At 41.6% G+C, this 23,096-nt stretch overlaps 1 protein-coding gene across 8 annotated transcripts in view; it reads right to left on the reverse strand.

Annotated features, from left to right (window-relative positions):
• LOC121299959 (pleckstrin homology domain-containing family A member 6-like) overlaps positions 1 to 23,096 on the reverse strand; it is a 65,834-nt gene extending 42,738 nt beyond the window's left edge. The window contains exon 1 of one of the 8 annotated variants that reach the window (XM_041228241.1): positions 22,912 to 23,032. In XM_041228241.1, the coding sequence (XP_041084175.1) occupies positions 22,912 to 22,952 (41 nt within the window). In that variant the 5' untranslated portion in view covers positions 22,953 to 23,032. Of the gene's footprint in view, positions 1 to 2,083; positions 2,210 to 17,936; positions 18,227 to 22,911 lie in introns of those variants that run through there. The other 7 variants (XM_041228237.1, XM_041228240.1, XM_041228242.1 and 4 more) reach the window with 7 other exon arrangements.

Below are 23,096 nucleotides of genomic sequence, written 5' to 3' on the forward strand. Positions count from 1 at the left end.
CAAATGCTTCAGAACTGAGATTCTCGAAACTGTTTTTCTAAAACGGACTTCAGGTTCTGATTGAGTTCCTATATATATGCCCAGGGCTCTCACGTCCTCTGGTTTGGCTTTGAGCTCCGTGCCACCTGCAAGCCCCCCTTTAGCCCAGTGGGGAGAGAGTGAAGGGAGTCTCCGCCCTGGAATAAAGAAAGAAAGGCTTCTATTGTCTGAGTATCATCCTCTAGGTATTCAGCCATGGCTCTGCCAAACCTCACAGAACAGAACTTCTGACATCCCTACCTCACAGAGCGCTGCAAGCACAGCCCCACGAAGTTGCTATGAAGAGTCTGCTTAGAGACGCAGACCCACTGAGGTGGCAAGGAGACAGGTGCAGCTTTTCAAAAAGCGCCCCTGCTGTTCTTCATGCTCACAACTGTTCTGGAGGAAATATTTCCCTCTCTAACCTGTCCAACAGTTGAAACTGAAAAACGCCATGCTAGCGTAATTATTAGGGGGAGAAGGAACCGTTGCGTGAGGAGGAACAAGGAAGAGAGTGGCACTTAAAAAAAAAAAAAACTTCTGTCCATTTCTAGCGGCGCATCACTGTCCGTTCCTAGCACTCCCCTGCAAGATCACAGTGCCAGTAACCCTCTGTCTGATCCTGCTGTGTCTACACTCCTCTGCTGTAATACAGACAACAGGCAGGATAACGGTTTTGCCATAGCAAAACAACAATGAAATAGTTTTACTCTGCAAGACCTCCAGCAGCTGTGCTCTGCCCAAGTTCCAATAAATGTTGGTATCAGCCATATTCAATGGTACTACAGGATTAGCTTGCGGAATTGGAAACTGACAATCATTCCTGATGCAGAGAGGAAAATTGGAGCCCAACGGATTGCTTTATATCAAACACGTCTAGCTAAATTTAGATACCATGTCCGTCCCTGTAGGAATGTCCAAATCAGATGCAGCATGTCTTTTCCACTGTTTGTGTCTGATAGAGGTGCTTCTGCGGCCAAATGTAACAGCTGTAGGGCGAAGCACTGAGGTGGAATTCAAATCCTTGTACACTCGCTCCCAGTCCTTAGCTATAACCACAAGGCCATTTATTATCGTGAATGTATGCTAATTCTACCTGCCAGCATGCACATAATACAATACATGGATCTTTAACACTAACTATTATTTTTCAGTCCTAATCGTGACAGCTTTTGAGAGCTCATGCTGATTCCAAAGTGATAGAAATTGATGTTATGATGAAGCCCTCTGGTTTTAGGCTACATGCATTGATTTTAAACTGCTCAGCGCTGATTTTTAAGCTGCATCAACTCGATGGTAAATGAGACAATGGATGGGAAATACAGCCGGCCACTTCAGAAAACAGCGTATTGATTTTGAACACTACATATTGAGATTGGCAAGCTAAAAAACTTTAAGAGGAAGCCAATTGGCATTTATCATTTTGTAAAATGAAAAATAATGTGTAATTTAAGGTAGAGGTAACGGAAAATTGTCAGATACAGACAAAGACACTTTGAATCTTGAGACTGCCTTCATTTTAATATAACCGAATGCACTGTGATTTAGATTGACAGCATAATATATCATAAATCAATCATCACTGCAATATTAATACACTGCTATTTTCAGATTGCAGTCAGGCGCACACTGCTGTGTAAAAACTTGCCTGTGAAATGCACACGGAAATATATGCCTGTTTTTTTTCTTTGCCCAAAATATATTGTTACCTTAGCAAACACATTTTTCTAATCACAATAGATGCAAACAATAACAAAATCAAACCATAAAATACCTTACTGATTTAAATTTGTGAACTGTAATTTTTTTTCCGATGGTGTTCTCAACTCTTTTAAAAAAGAAAAAAAAAAAAATCCCAAAACAGGTCACTCCATAGGTATTTTTTCTATTAAAAACACACACATATTGTACCTGTGAGGCCCTACCTCTACACACACACACACACACACACACACACACACACAGTTTCTAACCTGCTACATTACAGCCTGCTTATAGAAGTGACACGTTCCCCACTGTTTTAAAAACGGAGAAAGCCTGAAGAAAACAAATGGGAATTGGAAACCTTTTTTTTGTCTTTTCTTTTTAGTCGTCCCGACAGGAACACAAAGCATGTAGTCCGATGTTTCTCTCGCTCTCTTTCACTCCTTGCAGTCCACGCAGGCTCCTGTTTGTGATCTCCTAGAATACAGTGTGACGAGATACAGTGTGACGAGAGAGAGAGAGAGAGAGAGAGAGAGAGTGCTGCAGGGCAGAAAAGACAGACAAGAAACCTGAAACCACAGGTTGTCTTCAAACACTCTCTCTCTCTCTCTCTCTCTCTCTCTCTCCCCCTGACATCATATAATTTTTCAAGAAGAAAAGTCTTTCTTCATCTTAACATTGTTTCCCCGCCTAAAAGAAAATAAACTACAAACTCTATGTGATATACCAAAACAAAGAGAACAAAATCAAAAGCCACACTTTTCAAAAAACATTAATGAAAGACAGCCTTCTTACCAGAACTTTTTTATTTATAAGCTTTCAATCTCTCTTTCTCTCCCGAGAGCACTTTAAAACACCTTTCCGTCTAACTGGCTTTACACCAGGGGTCTCCAGCCCTGGTCCTGGAGAGCCCCTATCCAGCAGGTTTTATAGGTGTCTTTACATCATCAGTGGCTAAAGATCTGGAACACCTGTTAATCTTGACTAATTAAGCTAATAATTGGTTCAATTAAGTAACAGAGATTGATTGAAACTGAAAACAGAAGCCCCAGTAGCTCTCCAAGACCAGGGTTGGAAACCCCTGCTCTACACTCTATTGACAGCAATACAAAAGTCATGTCTTCCCATTCAATCCTATCAATCTACCTACATCCAAACACCCTAGAAATCAGCACACAACATGTGTTACTCGGTTTCAGCAGTGTCTCGCCCAAAACCCAGAACTAAATCTGGTATGACTAGGAGCTATTGCTACACAGGTCTATTTCAGTGGCATGAATAACAGACCCTTTTGATCTTTAGATTGATTTCCAGCTTGAAGAGATTACACTGCAGACGGTTTTCCAATTACACCACAACGTTTACATGGAACCAGGGCAATCTTTGGAAAGGGCTTGATTCCTCCTTATTTCAGTCTGTCTCGTTGTTTGAAGTTGATACTTGCTGCCTCTTGCCCTGGATCTGAATGAGACATTCTTAGTGTGTAATACCCAGGTAAAAAATGTTAGCAAAATTACAATGAACACTTCTCTACGAAACACCATTGAACACTGGACAGCAGCAATCAAAAACAGATTTCCTTTTTAAATGCTTGCTTTTGCCTCATTTTGTTGGGCTGGGAGGACAATGCCAAAAATTGCATATTTCTAACTTATTCTGAACTAAACTACCTCCCAGTCCCCTAGCTCTAACCACTAGGCCACACAGTAGCAGTCAATTCCATTTCAGCGTGTCTGTGGTATGCAATTTGGACAAGCAGAGAGGGCAGCAATCAGGTTTCATAGTTTACTTTTCCCAGGAACATACTAAAGTATGCACTATGCATATTTGGCCACATAATATATTTCAACTGTTAAATCGCCAAGTGCAGATTTGCACAAGAATATGTTAACATACAACATTATTTTCCTTGTTCCAAGAATACATGAATGTAATATTTCATTGAACAAAACCAACCAGGTTTATTATCATGACCCACTATGTCATACAATAATTAAGAGCTTAGAGTTACCAAATTACATTGGTTTACTGGTCAGCTGTTTTGATTGGAGTTACATTTTTCAACAGTGCCACAGAGGTCTGCATTTTTGAGTGGAGTAATCTTTCGTAGACCTGAATAGAGGTCAGTGGTGTTGAAAAGGAGAATGTTCACTGCAAGGCTGTTAGTAAACACTTCCCTGTGAGCCAGTGGTCAGGGGACCTCCCTGAACCTGAATGGTTATAATAGTAAACAGCAGGCTTTCAACAAATCTCTCCAGCGCAGGATGACGGCAGCGTAATGACTCCTCACTGAGTGACAGGACAATGGGGCTGTTTGGAGTCGACTGCCAAGGTCACGAAGGCTGAAGGCTGGTAGAAATTATGTGTAATTACCCTGTTTCCCACTTGAGAAACTTTACTTAAACAGTCTAAATCATTCCTAAATGCCCTTTAAGTTTCTTTAACCTGAGCCTCAGCATGATATGAACAAGGGTGTCTATCTGTATGACATGCAGGCTGTGTGTGCCCCTGGTCATCTTAGTGACATCACTGCACTGTCTTGGGATCATTCCAGGAGCTTGCTGCATAGTATTTCTCTGTAATAAATAATAATCTAATTTGTAATTGTGTTGCACTTGAATGATTTGAAACTGGCATTACCATGCATTAGTGATGACACAAGAGAGCATACGTATTTTCCAAGGCATAGAGGGCATAGAATAGAGAGGTTCATTTGCTGCTGCCCCTGCCCCTGATCAATATTAATACACTTAGGGGAAACATGCCTCATATTTTAACTTCCTGCATCAACCCTGTTTTAAAGAGCAGGTATTGTATAAGGAACATGTATGCACCTTTCTGTGATAGCTCTGGGTTTGACTATGTTTTCTCAGGGTTTGGCTTGTTCATCAGCCACAATGGGAGACTTCTAAACCCTGATCACCTTGAAACCGCCTAACTTAAGGAGGAGTCAAGAGAAAAAATCACTGATTTTGAAATTCTGGAAGTTAAGATCAAACAAAACAAGGAAAATATATTTGCTGCAGTAGTTGTTGAAATCAACATTCAACTGGTACTGCATTTTATGCGTGCCACACCAAAGCATTTCAGATTTTTGGCAAAACACAGTATTTTAAAAGCACAGTGAAATTGGCATTTTCCACCCTCTGTCAATCACTTTATCCAATTCTGGATCAAAAAAGTGGTGCACAATTCCTGTCTCTGCACAAGGAGTAATGGGCAGAGTATTTTCCACCTGGGAGATTACAAAGCATTCACTGTATACAGCCTGGTTAATTACGCAATTGCATTTTTTAAACAGGTAACCCATCACTAGGAGAGTCAACAGATTACACAATGTATAGTTTGCAAAAGGCAGGGAGGGTCACAGCGAAATCCTTTCAATGAGCTTTTAATAACTCAGAAACAGGTGCAACCGGAGATCAATGCAGGTCCAAAGGTAAAGCCCTAACAAAACATTCAGAGTGACGAGAGTTTAGGAGGTAACAGGATTAATCGAGAAACATGACAGATGCAGTAGGAATGAAATCAGACTGAGATCTGCAGTAGTGTCCTGCCAGAACAACCTGCACTCCAAGGACAGCTGCTGACAGAACCAAGCAGCCAGACAGGACCGTCAGACATGGTTAGTATCACAGTAATACCTTAATAAAGATTTAATAAGCACCTTATAAATGAGCACCAGTTTCCACTCTCTTCGGCCCTGTCACTTTGCATCTTAATCATGAGTACTTGAAGCTCTATCCCTCTTCTAGCAGATCTAATATATCTAAAGCCCCAGTTCAATAGTTCGCTGTACAGCACAACAATAGCACAACAGTGTGAAAAATAAAGGATGTGGGAATGGGAACGGAAAGGTTCTTTGACAGTGCTAATAAAATATAGTCCTTGCTCAGCCTTGGAAACCTACGTGAAATGAACCAGAAGTCAATTAGGTGTCAAGTTTCATGTGAGCACACATGCAAGCAGCTCAGAGACCAAGCCCCCTTGCTGATCAGCTGCAGACAGAGGCAGAGCTCCATGCCGTTACCTAGATACTGAAGCAGGGCTACAGCAATGACTGGGCGTAGTTACTGGAAAAGGGTCCATGAGGCGTGCACAGCTGACACTTCCCTGGCACAGATGAGAGGAGCCAGAAGGGATGATCAGATTTAACAATCAGGCAGCATGGCACATTTCACCTCTACTGTACACTGCCTAACCAAACCATAACCTTAACCCTAACCCAAACCCATTGCAATAGTCTGTATTTGTATTTAACGGCTCTGAGACTGAACATTGGGGTCTTCAGTTCATCCGTCTTTTTGTGGATTCAGTTTATGGGCTGAAAAAGGCAAAGAGTCACCACACAAGCTAAGGGCAGAGTCAAAAGAGTGACATATGTCATAAATCATGACTGGCATGCTTGCCTGCATGAGATCCACACCCGTTTCCTTTACAAAGTTCCAGTAAGTGCACTGTGACTAATGCACAGCTGTTCCATAGCTGGTGGAAGGTACTGTAGATGCAGGAGACTGCAAAGGATGCTTATTTGTTGTTTCTTGGTTCTGGACCAAAACCTGTAGCAATGGTGCTTGCAAGAGGAATGGCTCTGAGATCAACAAGCTCATTCTACATTTAAGATGAGTTGGCAATCAAACCCAGGATTCTACAGTTTTTTGTTTTTTTTTTGTTATTAAATGAAAAGCACAAAAAATAATCCCAAGAGGTTCCAAAAAACTTCATATCACTGCTGAGAATTTCCCAGTGATCTGAAGACCCTCAATTCTCATGCATTCAGGGAAATTAAACTGGGCTCTGCAGCGATGGGACGGTGGGAATGCAGTTGCAAGAGCCGGGCTTTCCAAATAAAAACCCAGCCGCAATGAGGCAGTGGGATGCCCTTTTTATTTGCACACTTCTGACAAACCTAATGCACTAGAGACAGCCTTCCTTTCCGTCCCAGAGACTCTGCAGAGACGACCGACGTGAACACAGAGACGTTACAGGACTGCATTCCTCACTGCCGTTTTACACTCACACTACTTCAGCATGTATTCACTGATTACCTTTTACAGTACAGCAGACAATGCATGAAAAGGAACAATACAACAACATGGTAGAACTGCAGAACTTATACATTAAAAAAAAATCATAGGAGATTTCTATAGTCTGTGTTTTTGTTCAGTCTCCCAAAACAGCGCCAAACACAATTCCCTTGCGAATGATCTGATTGGCGCGTGGTGGAAATGATAATGGTCATTCAACCATTTGGTGCTCATTGTTAAGGTTCAAGGTGGCAAATGATGCTGGATTGTTGGCTTACAGAAGGTTCAGGGGTCTGAAGCAAAACTAGCACTCAACAGTGTACACTTCTGTCTACACCCACACCTCCATGTTCACAAAGCCCCAGTTTCTGCTCTAATAATCCACTAACCACTTTCTTAAATTACAGGGTGGTGTCTGTGCTGTCAGTGCCAACATTGCATTTCACAATCACCCTATATGCAGTGCAATTTAAGCTGTACTATTGATATAAGTTACTGCGGTCAACACAGCACTTTACAATCTAGAAGCTCTCCAGAAACAAGCTTTTCTTAAAACAACATGAGCCTTTTTAGCCCATAGGGCAAAACTACACTTTCCAAAATGTCTCAAAACTACACTTTCCAAAATGTCTCTGCAACAAGACTGTTGTCTTGTTGCAGATAATTACATTTCATTACCGTGAATTATTAATGGATAATAGTGGCATACCCAGTGAATGCAAGAGAACATTAACCACGCGTGCAGCACGAATGTTTAAGGGTTAGACAGTGGTCTTGAACATGCGTTACATGCTACTGGAAATTAATATCAATAGCTGGACTGGCATGACATTCATCCCAGAGTAAGACAGATCGACAGGTAGAGAGGGACGCAGGCTGCTGGCTGTGCCACGTGGCAGGTTGCAGAGAGTGACAATGCAGACAAAGGAAAGGGAGAGCACTGTGAAGAATGAGATCCCAGGGGAAGGCTTGTGCCTGAATCTTGTAATCATCTCCTTTTAGTGTAATCCGTCTCCGGAACGCCATCCAGAGAGACATAAACTCTACAGGCAAGAGCTGGGCATCTCTGTGTAGCGGCAATGGATTACCAAGAATCCCTTTAATGACGTGCAAGGCAAATAAAAAGCTTCTGGTTATCATTAACCTGTCAACCTAAAGACCACGCCAAATCTCAACGTGTGTTCCCTAGTCTCAATGAATAACATGTTCTGTCATTGATCTGAAGATCTTCATGGCTTATCTGATGGACGCATTCCAGGCCATAGGGACACTGAAGTGAACATGATCTACTGTATAAAACAGCTCTGTTCTATGCAGTATATATTTAATTTCTTACATGTTTAATATTGTATTATATGTGCTCTGTATGTCTATCTTGTGTTTATATGCTTGGATCTTTATTTGTCAAATTTGTTATTCCAGCAAGCACTGTTTCTGAAAAGACTCCTCATGGCACATTGTGTGTACGTGAGGTGGGGGAGCTTATTAGCATTGTTCTGTGCACTGAAGCGCATAGGTGGAGCCTTGTGCACTGAACCCATTAGAGATTCACCGCAACATTCGTATCCACTTTGAAAATATATAATGCAATTCAACTTAGCTTGCCTGATTGCATGAAGTTTTCAAATACAAAAACCTGGACATTGGTGCAGGATTTTAGTCTTTGGAACTCAATTCCTTTGTCACATCAGATTACTTGAAATTGTCCTTACTGTTAGTTAGCTTCTGATTGCAAAGCTCCTTGAGATGGTGTGTGAAAACTATAGGAGAGTTATAGTTGTACTTCGAGGTCACCAGTTCAAATACAGCCAGAGGCAAACAAGTCAAAATCCATTTGGGGCTTGTCAGTTATGTGTAGACTGGAATGCATTGAATAAACCTGGTGGATAGGTGTCGTTTCAATGATGACTGCCAGCAGTCTTTGAATTTAGAATGAGCCTAGTTTCTAACGGACAGGTAATTACAGCACAGAAATGGAACTACTTAGGCACCTTTGCAAACCATGTTAAAAGGGGCTTTTCAAATAGCTGATTTCCACATCTGTTGAAAATTGAAGTATGGTTCAGTCCATTGGCAGGCACCAGACTTCTCAATGTGAAACCAAACGCACTTAGCTTGATTGCAAATGAACCACACTAAACTGCAGGGAGCTCTTCAGCCCTGTCTACACTGTTATTATAAATTCCCCATCCCTCCATCCATTTAAGGACAGGAACCTTTGCTAGCATCCCACACAACGCAGCCTGTACCAGACGCGCAGGTTAACTGAATCACCCCGAGCAACACGGCTGCGCTGCCCACCAGTATACACAAGATCAAACAGCAAGCCTTGATTACTCCACAGTAAGAACGGTTCTGCATGTGCCCAGCGATCACATCCTCACTATCATGGAATCAGCTGTTATGTCTTGTCTGTTTTCAGACAGCAGTGTAGTTGGAGATTGTTTTTCTCTCTCTAGAAGACAGGCAGTTGTGGTTTGCAAATTGGAGTAGAACTTTAATCGTCCTTTCTTTTGGTCCAATGCTATACTACACTACCACTATGTATTCTGTGATCTGGAGAAAGTACCAGTACTATGTCAGTTATGCCTAGACAATGCACACAATACGCATTCTTGTAAAAGCCTAAAAGTAACAAAATGTGATTCATTAAAAAAAAAAAAAAAAACCTTGATGCATTTCATATACACTGTTTCATAGGGTTGGCTCAGAGAGATAAACTGAAAGCACCACCAATACCCATTATAAAGAAAGCGTGTTTTCGGAGCAGTCACTGCCTGCTCAGACCTGCAGCAATCAAGAAGCCCAGAGCTGAGCTTGAATGATTTATTATCAGGGATTATTAAGGTGTTGGCTCGCAAACAAACTGGTGTCCTTAAACAATAAACTAATACAAAATTTAAAAAAGGCTTACCTGAAAGAATTCTGGCAGCAGCTGCCACTGTGAACCAGTCACACCTTGTCTTGAAGGTAAAGAATTCTGATTCTTGCATTTCTTTATCCTTCCCCCTCCCTCACACACACATACACACACAGAAGCTCAGGTGTGCCAGTTTGAATCAGCCAATCACCTGGGAGTGTACAAATCCTAGCTGACAGCCAAGGGGCAAGCAGACAAGACCCAGGAGACAGCCAGAGTCTGGAGAGATTGAACCATGCAGAAAGCAGGCATGGGTTACTGTATGGAGCCAGGCAGGTAGAGTTCTCTGTTTGGGCTTCTCAGAGCTGCTATCTGTAATGGACAAACCTGCCTGACAAGCAGAAGATGAGGAAAGGGACTGGAAGATATTTTCACACACAGGTTTCAGCATTGTCAAGGGTTCTCCCAGCTAACGCAACAGCCTAAGGACACCGCTATCATACACTAATTCCAAACGCATCAGATCACTAGATAAGTAATATGTTCCAGCGTAAAGCTTATTACGCTATATCTAAACTTATTTATATATCGTTCTTTCTTCAGGGCCCTTAGTAACTGTGTTATGTAAGGCATTGGTATTATCTTGGCTAAATGATCCCACAAAACGTTCACGATAACTGTAGTTATGCCATTCGAGCCTGGCGTTTCCGATACAGCATCTACCAGTCCTCCCACAGGGTTTATTCATTATACAAGCTGGCCTGATCCTTTATTTTTGTCCATTTCTACTCTTTGCTTGGTCACATTAATCCCCTTTACCCTGTCCAGTGGACTGGTTCTCAGCCATGTAGAACACTGAGATTAGGATTAGTCAACAGAACGATTCAGAAAAGGTCAAGAATGTCTTGTAGATATGTGTACTTTATTATTGTGGTCAATTCCCAATGCAGACACAATGCTGGAGGCACTGGAAACACAACTATTAAAGGGGTTCATGCACTTGGCCCAGTCAGATTTGATCAAATTAAAATCCTTAAGGAAACCAACATCTCTGTTAAAGCAAAGTATAAGCTCTGCTAATGCAGGAAGTAAAATCAGGCTTACTGTGCGTCTCTGAGGATCAGAGCACACGCTACAGGTCAAATGATTTAATGATTGCCAATTTCGGGCAACCTCTGCCAACTTTGTCATTCGTGGACTTGCCAAATTAGTGAATGAATACTTCGGAAATAATCCAAAATGAATCCAGGAAATGAGGAAGTCTGTAAAAGACCATGCAAAAATAATACATTACATGAGTTAAAAAAAAAAAAAAAAAACTACTGGAATAAGCATAGAAAAAGGGGTTCTTAAGCTTAACCGACAAAAGTTCAGGGCTGGTTCAGTGTGTGCCGGAGCAGGGAGGAGGTCTTTGTGTCATCTTTATACATTCTGACGCTGGTGCCAAGTGCACTCTAATTTACAGTAAAGGGGAGCGGAGCAGTGCTGGGAATAGCTGGCCTCCCATAGACCCTCGCACAGAGAGACAGAGACTGAGGATTTGAATAGCGTTTCAAGAAAGAAGAAATAGAGATTCACTTTTTATATACAGTGCTCCCTAGCCATTTCACAGTTTGATAATTCATTAATTCCCAGTAAGACCATGCTGATCGTGGCTGGAATCTCATGAGCGGGTTCAGTTTGAGTGTGTCTGGACAGATCAGGTAATGATATCTCCCTTCATTCAGACACACACACACATCTCACACTCAGCTACAGTTACAGGCCTTGAGTTACTCACTAGGAGAACATGCACAATGTGTTGTAACCTTGTCTCTGCAGTGAAGAAAGACACAAACATCACACTGAGGGCACATTTCCTGTATTCCTGTCAATATGAGAACCACAAGCTCTCAGAATTACTGTGTCTCGGTCTCCAATAACAATGAATGTAAATTAAATTTTAAAAAAAATGTCTTGAAAAGTAAGGAAAACAGTTACAAAACAACTCAGAAATGTAACAAATCTCTTCGTTTCACCATCCCGCCCACCTCCTTTTTAGACCTTTATAGATCTGCCTGGTCCATAGCTTCTAAAACAAATATTTGTCTAAAAAAATGTAAATAAAAAACAGGTACATTAACGACAAGTAGTTACGCTGTAGAGACAGTTTGCTTGCTCTCCATACAAGACCATGAGTTTATTTGTATTTTTTACAGATCATATCATTTTGCATCTACGGTGTAATGACTATACCTGTATTTTGAAGTGTACGCCAAATATGCATGCTTTATTGTTCCCAACAAATTAAAAACAGATGCTTTGTAAGAGTCTCCCAGAAGTTGAGCTCACACCCACACAAAGCAAAAGAAACTGCACTAAGCAGCCTGCAATAATTACGGATGGGTGCGATATCACTGTACAAAAAGAGGATCTACTCTCTCCACACAACTAACCCGGCTCTTGTTAGTGCATCGTTGCATAGATGATTGGAAGCTTGCCCAACTTGGTATTCAGATGCATAAAGTTTGCTTCCTCAATGGGATCAGCTCATAAACCAGAATAATCCTGACTTGAACTCCATGCCAGGCGTGTAAAACTGTGCCAAATGATTTGGTGATACTGTGATGTTAAACTGAGGACTCAGTTAAGACCACAAGACTCTTTTCACTTATCCAGACTCAGACACAGGACTTGAGAGAAACCCATTCTGCCACCAAAAAAAAAAAAAAAAAAAAACCCAAAAAACAGCATATCAGAAAATAGAAACAAACGTGTGCTACACAGCCACTATTTACCGCTGCAAAAGTCAATACCGTGATTAAAGTTGTTTGTTCATGAAGAAACAATTTGATAGAAACTGCAATAAAGTGTCTCTTTGTGTTTCTATTAGAGGAATCTGCTATTGTTAATTTGCAGATTAAAACAAGGGCTGGAGCACAATAACCCGCCCTAACCAATCAGCCGACACCAGAGAATCCCACTGGCCCTGCTGCCTGCTCAGACGGGCGGGGTTGCTCAGTGGGGTGTGGCTGCTCAGACGGGCGGGGTTGCTCAGTGGGGTGTGGCTGCTCAGGGGGGGTGTGGCTGCTCAGACGGGCGGGGTTGCTCAGTGGGGTGTGGCTGCTCAGGGGGGGTGTGGCTGCTCAGACGGGCGGGGTTGCTCAGTGGGGTGTGGCTGCTCAGGGGGGGTGTGGCTGCTCAGACGGGCGGGGTTGCTCAGTGGGGTGTGGCTGCTCAGGGGGGGTGTGGCTGCTCAGACGGGCAGGGTTTCTCAGTGGGGTGTGGCTGCTCAGGGGGGGTGTGGCTGCTCAGACGGGCGGGGTTGCTCAGTGGGGTGTGGCTGCTCGGGGGGGGTGTGGCTGCTCAGACGGGCGGGGTTGCTCAGTGGGGTGTGGCTGCTCAGGGGGGGTGTGGCTGCTCAGACGGGCAGGGTTGCTCAGTGGGGTGTGGCTGCTCAGGGGGGGTGTGGCTGCTCAGACGGGCAGGGTTGCTCAGATGGGTGTGGTTGCTCAGGGGGTGTGGCTGCTCAGCGGTGCTGTGTGATCCAGACATCAGCAGTCCAGTGGGAGCGCTGTTCACGTGCTCATAGTATCTGTAATTTGCTTGCTTTTCTTGAATGAGCGCACAAGGTCTCGCTATGATTAGATTAGCCGGGACCCTGGAACCCACTCCATTACAGCACAGAGCATCTGGAAGGCAAACGTGGATCACACATGTAGAGGAAGCATTTAGTAGGCTCAGCTAGCCCTTAGTGGACAGTAATCCAAAGAAGACATCACACAACTGGAGATTGCTTAAGTGATCTCGACACATCACTTACTGTTGATTATTACCTGTGATATCTGATTAGGAAATTGATTCCTGATGGCACCTCTTCATTCAATTACACCTCATTAGAAGCCTTTAAATAGTTTGTGTCTTACATGAAATACTGTTGTACAAACATGACATGACATGACATGCCCAAGACCAGGCCTGGTTAACCGGTCTGCTGTGTTGAGTTCTTTTTCCCAAACTGTCACTGCTGTTTGAGTGGGGTTATTTTTATGACAGCGTTTTGCAGGTCTGCATTGTCGAAAGAGCTGCAGCAAAGGCTTACATTTCTCTGATTAAGGCTGGATTCCCTCAGCCTAATCAAATCAACCGACATCTCATTTCTGAAGAGCACAGATTGAAAATATTTAATTGGTGTCAATTTAAACTAAATATACATGCTTCAATCCGCATTGCCATGCATTAATAAAAATACAACAAAGAAAAAACAGACTTAATGAAGTCTTATTATTGGAACCAAGTCTGAATCCATAAAATTCAGACATGCTCATGAATGCTGCTGTTTCTCATAACCTGGTCGTGTTTAAAAAACTAAAACATGGACGGCGATTAAAAATAGAGCTTGGGTCTTAATAGAACTTCAGTGACGGTTAAAAGAGTGTGATGCATATCTGATTATTTCATTTTGGCCCGTTCTAACCCTTGTCCATTTTTCAGTGGACACAAAAAGACAAATGTCAAACATATATAGCTGAAAGGGCTGTGTTTTTTAATGTAGCTGGTTTTGTTGGTACTGTACTATATTTCCAACAGAAGCAGTATTTTAATTCAGAACGATATGATTTTGAAAATATCTCTTACCAAATGAGACGGCTGTGGACACGTGGACTGTAATACAGGACATACTTTTAAATCCGGTACGTATTGTAGCAGTCTGTAAAATTCCCTGTTAACGACCCAACAGCAAAATGAAATCAGAATGTTACACATGCACAGAACTGCGTAAAATGTAAAAGGCAATGCAATTTAGAAAAAGATTAAAAAATAATTAAAACAGTATCCAAAGTCAGTATTCAAAATTGCACAATACGGTGCTTGAAAAAATAAAACTTGGGTTGCAGAATTGCTGTGACATTCGCCTTGTGGTTTAATGATGTCACAGAACCCCTTGATGCAATTGCTTTCTTATACTTCCCTGCAGCCCATCTATTATACTAAGTGTATATATCACCGTACAATGCTGTTAGATCAGTAAAATAGGTCTGATACTGAGCACCAGCTCTTTAAACTTGCTGCAGATTGAAGCTTGATGCTGGATGTACAACCATGTAACAATGGTAAGAGTCTAAGGGATCTTGCTTCCCCGCTATTTATTATGAACTTGACTTTGTGACAGTGAGAGAGCCTTGTGCAGTGTATCTACCTATTAATAAATAACACTGCAATAAACTGCATTCATTCTGGAAAACACAGATGGACTCCATGTATAAACAATTCAGAACAGAGAATGTTTTTTTTTCTCTCTCTCTCTCTCTCTTCATAACTACATTTAAATTGCAGATCAAGTTCTGTTTGTCCAGAATGTTTGGTTTAGTTCCCAGACAGAAAACTTAATAATAAATATGATCATTGTACCAACTTGTTTTCTGTATAGATTAATGAAAGCATGCATACATTGAGGTTTTAAATGGGCAAGCATCCCACGTCTGAAACAATGATTCCTGGTGCAGAGGAACCAACCCTTCAGGACACATTTTCAAAGCCATTTACTTCAAAACATCAGGAGCACCATTTTTGTCTGAATCGTAAAAATAAAACACAATTTACAGTTCTAAACTGTAGGTTCCTTCATATACTGAAGTGGATTTTATGATCATGTAGATCTTTGATCCACAACACTTACTACTACTAAATACTAAAAAAAAACAAATTCATTTAAAAACGTATAAGAAACACCTTCTGATTACTCACAAGCCACTAAGTTACTTTATTTCTGGTTTGGCATCTTTATTGAGTGTGTTTTTACTATCTGTAAAAAAAACACAACCTGACAATCAAGCCCATTATCAGTTAATACAGAGTTGCACACATAAAGGGATTATAACCTCTGGTCGACCCTAGCAGGCTCTCTCTCCCCACCTGCTTCAATACAATCTGATACAATGCTGCTCCATTTTGGACTCACAGACTATTCATTTATTGCAAAAACCCCTAAGGTTGTGTGCTTCTGTTATCTTATTAGCTCAGGCAACACAAACACTCTGATCTCAGCCTATTCCCTGTCTCTCGGCTCACTCTCTGTAACCCCCCTCCTTCTCTCTCGCCATCCCTCTTTCACACCCAAGGCTGGCCGAAGTCAATTACTTATTGGTTGCCGCGGAAACCCAGCAGGCCACTTATGGCCACTAGGCCCGTTTATTTATCAGCAAGGTGAGCGAGTTAACCCTATAACCTCAGCGAGTTATTACTCGTTGGCCTGTCCACTACCAGGAAACAACGAAGAAAATGCTCCTGTGCCTAGCTTGAATGCTACGGCTTTGTATAAAATTAAAGAAATGCCAGAGCAACTGTAGACTATAAAGAACTGGAAAAATATTCCAGTTAAAATGGTTAATGCCCATATTCTGAATCACCCAGACAAATGCACATAGGTCTGGTCAATTCCCTGTGGAGAATAGAAAATTGCTCAGGGAAGACTTTATATGTATTCAAGCTTCCCCACTAAGCAGTTGTAATACCAATAGATCCTAATAACCTAAATCCATGCATGCCTGACTGCCTGGCTGTACTGCCACTGGGATCAGGCTGCACAACAGCCAACCTGCAAAGGAGAGAGCTTGATGAGTGGGGCTGGGGCTGGACTCCATCATAGAATCCATCTCTCTCTAGCTTGCCCTTGAAGTCTGGTTAGATGAGACTGACACCCGACTAATCACCATGCCAGGGTCTGGAAGATTAATCCGCCTGCCGGGGAGCTGGATCTTAATGTTAACACTGAATCTGGTTTCGTTCACATTCGGCGCACATTCAAGGTGGCAATTCTGAACCATTTCATGTGAATTTTTATGTAATGTTATAAAAGCAGCAAGAAACTGCTTAGATTTCTTCTGCTCTTTATCATAAATAGTCTTGTCAGCTCATAGTTATTCATCAAATTCCACCCCCCCCCCAAATCTAATAAGCATTCTATGCATAATACATGAGTAACAATGGCTCCTTAAAACAAACAGTTACGCTAATGGTAATTCCATTGTTTGAGCCGCTGAATCGCTACGACAGAACAAGCAGCGAAAACGATGAGCTTTGATTCAATGCAATAGCGACATCCCACTGGACTGATATCCCAAGATGTAAGCGTGAAACATCACAACGCTTGTGATCTGATATTAACATCAACAATCCGTAGAACAAAGCAGGAACAGCAACTCAGGAGAATGTTAGAAGAACACGAGGAGTTCTATTATGCTTTGACTTCTAATCACTCACTTCCAATGCCAGCAGCAAGGAGCGAGTCCCTGAGCTACACAGACGATTACTGCAGACAGACGGCAAACACACACACACACATACATACATACACACACACACACACACACACAAACACCAATTAAAAAAACAGAAACTGCAGAAGCGCAGTCCTATCAGCTAGAATGAACTAGCATGGAGGGGAATACAAAAGTCTCTCATTATTCTGCTCAGCAATACAATTGAGTTTATTAGAAAAAAAGTGTTACACAAAAGAAAAAAAAAAAAAAAAAAATAATATATATATATATATTATTTTACTTCATCTCCTATTAACATTTATTTTTACATAATTATCTTTACATTTCATTCAAACCTGCTAGATACATGTCACAGTAAAGATTGTTTTAATGCGGTTTACTCAAGCATAATGCTTTTTCCTCATACCTCTTGCTATTGACATGAAAATGAACACAAATGATTTCATACATACATGGATTGTATTGAATTCTGACCGTTTCCCTGAAAGTCAAATCCTAACCTCTGGACTGAGATTGCAGTACTCTCTCGCCTGCTTTACTGCTGCTGTTCCAGAGCGAATCTGCATCCCATGCATTTTTAAACAGGGCTTCCAATCTCTCTGCATAGACACACACACACAGACCCTGGCAGCCTCTGCACACATGGTCCAGAGTAGCACTGCGATTCAGAGAGGAGCAAAACAGTCACTAGAGGACTGCAGGTGGCTGTTTATTAGCACAGACAACACCATCTTTATAGCGTGCAAATTATATACTGTGCATGAGCTGCAAGCATTTACATGATGTGGAAAAAAAACCATCTGGACAATACTGACTATACAATATACCCAGCCCTGCTGAAAAAAAATGAATACATCCCATTATATTTTGAACAAGGTATTGCAATCATGTACCATATTATTTTCTCTTAACATATACTATATATACATTGCAGATAGCTAGCTAGACAGATACAGTAGATACATATGCAGTAGATAGACAGATAGATGCACATTGCACAGTGTTAAACATGCCCCCTGTCTTAATCAAACCCCTTTCTAAGACCGAATTCATCAGCAGACTTACCCAGCCACCTGCTGTTCCTTCCTATTGCTTCGTAAGGTGCAGTACTTTAGAATTAAAATCCCTTTTCCCAGACAGCGTTGATCAGATCCAACATAGACAGGTACGGAGAGTCCCTCTCTGGAATGGACAGCAGCAGCCGCTAAGGAAACTGCAGGAGAGCTGCAAGAGTCTAGCGACAGATCCAACTGGAGAGGGATGCTGCACACAAACAAGCATCCTTTAGAGGAAATAGAGAGAGGAGGGAGGGCAGGCAGCACTACTGAGCATGCCCGGAGAAAATCCCAAGGTATTTAAATGTCACATGACACTGCCAGAGCTGTCAGCGGAGAGGGAAGGGACACCGGTTAACCCCGCAAATGCCTAAGTGGAAAATCAATCCTTCAGCCATCGCAGATGAAAAGATCTCTAATCAGCGACACACACCCCCAACTCCACCCCACCACCATGAACACTGTCAGTCAGGGTGGGTGTTTTTATTGGTTACATTAGGGTGAGCTTGATTAACCCCTTCACTGTCACAGGCCTCTCATCATATTCTCATCACTTAATGAAAGCTGTTAGGACACAGGATCCTGATAAGAAAAATTGCAAAAAAAGATGGATTCATGATATCCTAAAGATCTAAAACGATCTGCCATTATCAAGCTGTTGTTTTCTTCACTAATTACAATTAAAAACGCAATGGAAAGATGTGGCGTTTCAAAAGGGAAACAGATCTCTGCCTGTATGTCTGGTCAACAGGTGTGTAGGACTCAACTTGACGTGACTTGTAGGTTGTAAGATTCAACTTGACTGTTTCCGTAAAACAGGCATGGATCTATTGCAATGTTGTACTTATCACAAATTACTACTAAATGTTTTGGGTATTTTTTTCTTCTTTTTTAATATATCATTGAGGTTTTATAGGAAACCACCATGAACACACACACACACACACGGATATATATATATATATATATATATATATATATATATATATATATATATCCGTGTGTGTTCATGGTGGTTTCCTATAAAACCTCATATACAAATATAAGTTAAGGGTTGTTTTTTTTTGTTTGTTTGTTTGTTGTTTTTTTATGAAAATAAGATTTGAAAAATACAACTCCTCTTGTCCTGTCAAGGCTGTTGCGAAAGTGCGTATTGAGTACAGTATACAGTAATGAAAATGGATAAAACAAGTCGTGATCATGTGGAAAAGAGTGGATTGAAAAGGGGCCAAGTATCAATGGGATTACAAAGAAGTTATGATGTAATTTTTAAGATCACGGTTACCAGAGAAGCAATTATCGTGCTGCTGAAAAATTCGTGTCACCTAAAACGACACAGGCGGGGACAAAATAACTGCTATCGCACAGGCTCTCAGGGGAAAGCGTTTTGTGCACTGTGTGCGTTATCTGTGTTTCTTCATTTTCTTGCTTACCTAACGGTTACGTAAGTTAACAGTATTTCAGTTACATTACTGTTTTGGACAGAAACTTACAGTCATAATATCGGCACTTGCTTTTAAAATTATATGGAGACGTTAATTATTGTGTGTGAATCATCAGGATACAAAACATGTAAATAGTTGTTATGGCATTACCATATTGGAATATAAACCTGTATTTCTGGATTGCCTGATCAACTACATCGATGTCACTAAAATTATTTTGAAAAGTAAAGAAACGTTTATTTTTCCATATTCATTGCTTAAGTTGTCTTATCTGCTTACTATAATGCCATCTTATCAATCCTTGTGTCCACTGTACATTATTATGTTTGTAGTTTATTGTTTTTGAAAAGATTTCAGTGTCATCGTCAGTGGCCTGTGAACACAGACAAAATATGACAGAAACGGGTATTATAGGCCATAACAAACAACCACTAAACTAATATAAACTAATTACAGAGTATAGATACTAAAGCATATATTCTTGGTGATCAAACACATTACAGTTTTGTTAATTACACTCCTCATTCAGTGTTGCCGATCCGTACAGGTTTTGCAAGGTCCACAGCTCTATTTCTTGTCGATCCCCATTTAGTCGCTGCCTCTGTCGATCAGTGGGATCCCGCTGCTTCTCCAGCAGTTAAAAAATGTACGGTTGTCTTCCATGTTTTCAGCGACAGTTGCCGTGTGTGCAGTTTCATACGTAACTTCCGGTTTTATTTCGGCCCGTCCGATTTTTGAGTGGGTGTGGCCATACACCCCTCAAAATCCATCATATCTTGGTTGTTTAACCGCATGAAATCTATACAGAAATGTACTGGTGTGTTTGACCTGCAAGATACACTGAGATTCACTCAGCTCAATATGATTGTGAGCGTCTATAGGCATGCAACTGTACCTCAAAACAATACAACTACTACAGAGCTGACTATAAGCCACATACAGTATGAGTGCCAGTACTGTTACTGTATTTCAAAGCTTTTATGCTGGACTGCATAAAACATGCATGGTAATAAACTTGAAATCTCATATTTCACAGGTATGTTACCATGACCTTATTACGATTCCCAAAGATCAACTATTGCATCAGCAGCATCCACAGAAGTAGTCAGCAAATGCAATGATTCGAGATGCTCCCTGCTAAACCACTAACACTGTCACGTAACCCAGGCAGTTACAAAACTATCCACCTGTGTATACCTCCCAGGCAGACAAACACAGGCAATGTCCGCTAGTGGCAAACTACGGCACACCAGAAAACTCAGCGGCTCAGCTCACATTATGTGCACTGTTTAATGTTCTCAATCAGAAGCTGTACTTGAACCATTTTTTACACAGACCTCATTTTATTCAAAACACCCAGGATGCTAAGCAAAGCATCATGCAAATGCCGTTCCCTCCAACACTGAGCTCTCCTGTCCGAGCCAGACTCCAGTCCTTCTATCACAATCAGCATGTCTCTGTGGCAGGAACACGGGACACTAGCCCTGTCTCTCAAGCCCCCTAACCTCTGTGCCTGCCTTGGCTCGCTGCCTGTGTTGTAACACAGGGAGAGGGAATACAACGACCGGGCTTCTATATGCAACGTCAACCAGATTGTCTGAAGAAGCAGCTATTTTAGTTCCCCTGATGGAGTTACTACTGTAGTTTAGCAGCTGGTGATGAGAAGATGTGGAATTGAAAGATCCCACTCTACCACCATATTTAGGCCATGCAATTTGAACGCACCTTCTCACCATTCCCTGAGCATGCTCCTTTGGGATTCCTGTTTCCTCCGCAGCACCAGGGATTCTGCCAAGCTCCCACGTAATCAGCTTTCAGTAGGGAAACTAGACTGTCAGTCTTCTGATGTCCTGGCATGATAAGCCTCTATCAAAGTTGACGTTGATGTTTTAGCTGCTCCCATGATACCCACCTCCAGCTATGGATCTCAATGTCAGCCAGGTGCGGGGGGTGGGGGGGTGGGGGGTTGATAGACAGTGACATTCCTCTGAATGTTTCCGGTTTCAGTGAATGCAGCTGCATGGGGGTTCAACACAATCGAACAGTATGATTCTTAGCCTCTGGAATGTACAGTAACTGGAATATAACAATACAGCAACATCTCAAAACAACCCCTATCAGATTTAGACTGAGCTCAGAGCCTTACTTGAAGTATGATTGGGACTGATCTCAGTATAATGCAATGGGTACAGTAACTATGAATGAGGTTCATTTTACTACAACACAGCAGTACTTGAATCATCAACGTCAGATTACCCAAGCCATACTATCCTGACTGTTAACTACCACTATTTTAGGCTTAGATCTATGAACAGACATACGACTTCTGAGCTGGAAGGGATTGTACTTGTCTGACATCAGTCCTAGTAATTAAAACTACATCGATGTCACTAAAATTATCAGGACTGTGCCAGCAGCAAGCAGGTCTTAACTGAACTGACTGGAGTTATTGCAGGAGTTAGCCAGTATGTAACAAGTCTCACACCAGTATGTATGATTACATATCTTTATGCGGGGAACAATAGGGCAGTTCCAGTAATCCTGATGACTAGTATTTCTCAGTAAAGTCACATGTCTCACTTCCTCAGAAGGCTTACCTCACGTTAAAGAATCCCACCAGCATTCTACAACACATTCCGTGGGCTGGTGACTGCTTGAGAACAGCGCCCCCTTTTGGATACCTGTAATCACTACATCACTTTGCACAGTGTTACAAAAACACTAAGCCAAGGACTCCATTAACTTCATGGCTGGAGGGGAGGATTTGAGAAATGACTGTAATTTACACGTTGAAATATGGTGCCAAACACTGGTGGAATTTAATGAAGGGCTACCTCAGTGAAAGGGATAATTAAATTCTATTGTAACTCTCTGTCAATGTTTAGGTTTGGATTATTGTCACCCCTGGCTGGTACAGTATCTTGTTTAGGTTTTGATTATGGTCACCCCTGGCTGGTATCTTCAAGATTGTCAGTTGTTGTTGTTGTTGTAGTGTATGAGCTGGCTGTGCTGTCACTATGATGAACATCTGGGAAGGAAGTGTGCAGGAATGCATTGTTCAGCCTTCCTGAAAGGGGTTTGTTTGGGGTTTAAGGGAGGTTATGTTATAGATAAAGGAAAAGCTACTTGTTAGGAATTTCTGGGAACTTTTGTGGAACAGATTTACATTTTTGTATCATTTTTGTTATTACTAAAACTTATGTTTCCAAATAAATTAGAAGATTAACATTCAAAATTGCTTATACCTAGTTTAGGAGCAACACAGTAAATCTCAATACTGTAATGTTTTTTTTAGAGAAATAAGCTAGGGGTTATATGGAGGTCAGCTAATTTAAGTGTTTGGTTAGAGCTAGCGCGGTACTGTGGACAGATCTGTACCAAGTAGAACAATTGCACTGTGCGTTTTTCACGTAATCAGTGTTGCAACGCTTCACCCCCAGTGATCTGTAATTTACCAGGGCTGACACCATGCTTCTGATAAGTCTTTGCTATAATTTGGTATGCTTTTGCCATATGGGCTGTATGAAGCCCTCTGCTTACCTGGTACATGAAGTTTCACAATGCAAAGGTATCCGGCGCATAGCGTGGTGATCCCAGTGGTCTTGTCAGTTCTGAAACTGGCTGTTGTTCCACTCTTCAGGATGCAGTCAGCAGGTGCAAGATGCTTTAGCCACTACAGACCCTCATTCCCTGGATAATAAGGTCGCTTGAAACACTTAAGACAG

This window comes from Polyodon spathula, chromosome 25 (assembly GCF_017654505.1).
Source record: "Polyodon spathula isolate WHYD16114869_AA chromosome 25, ASM1765450v1, whole genome shotgun sequence".
NCBI classification, from domain to species: Eukaryota; Metazoa; Chordata; class Actinopteri; order Acipenseriformes; family Polyodontidae; genus Polyodon; species Polyodon spathula.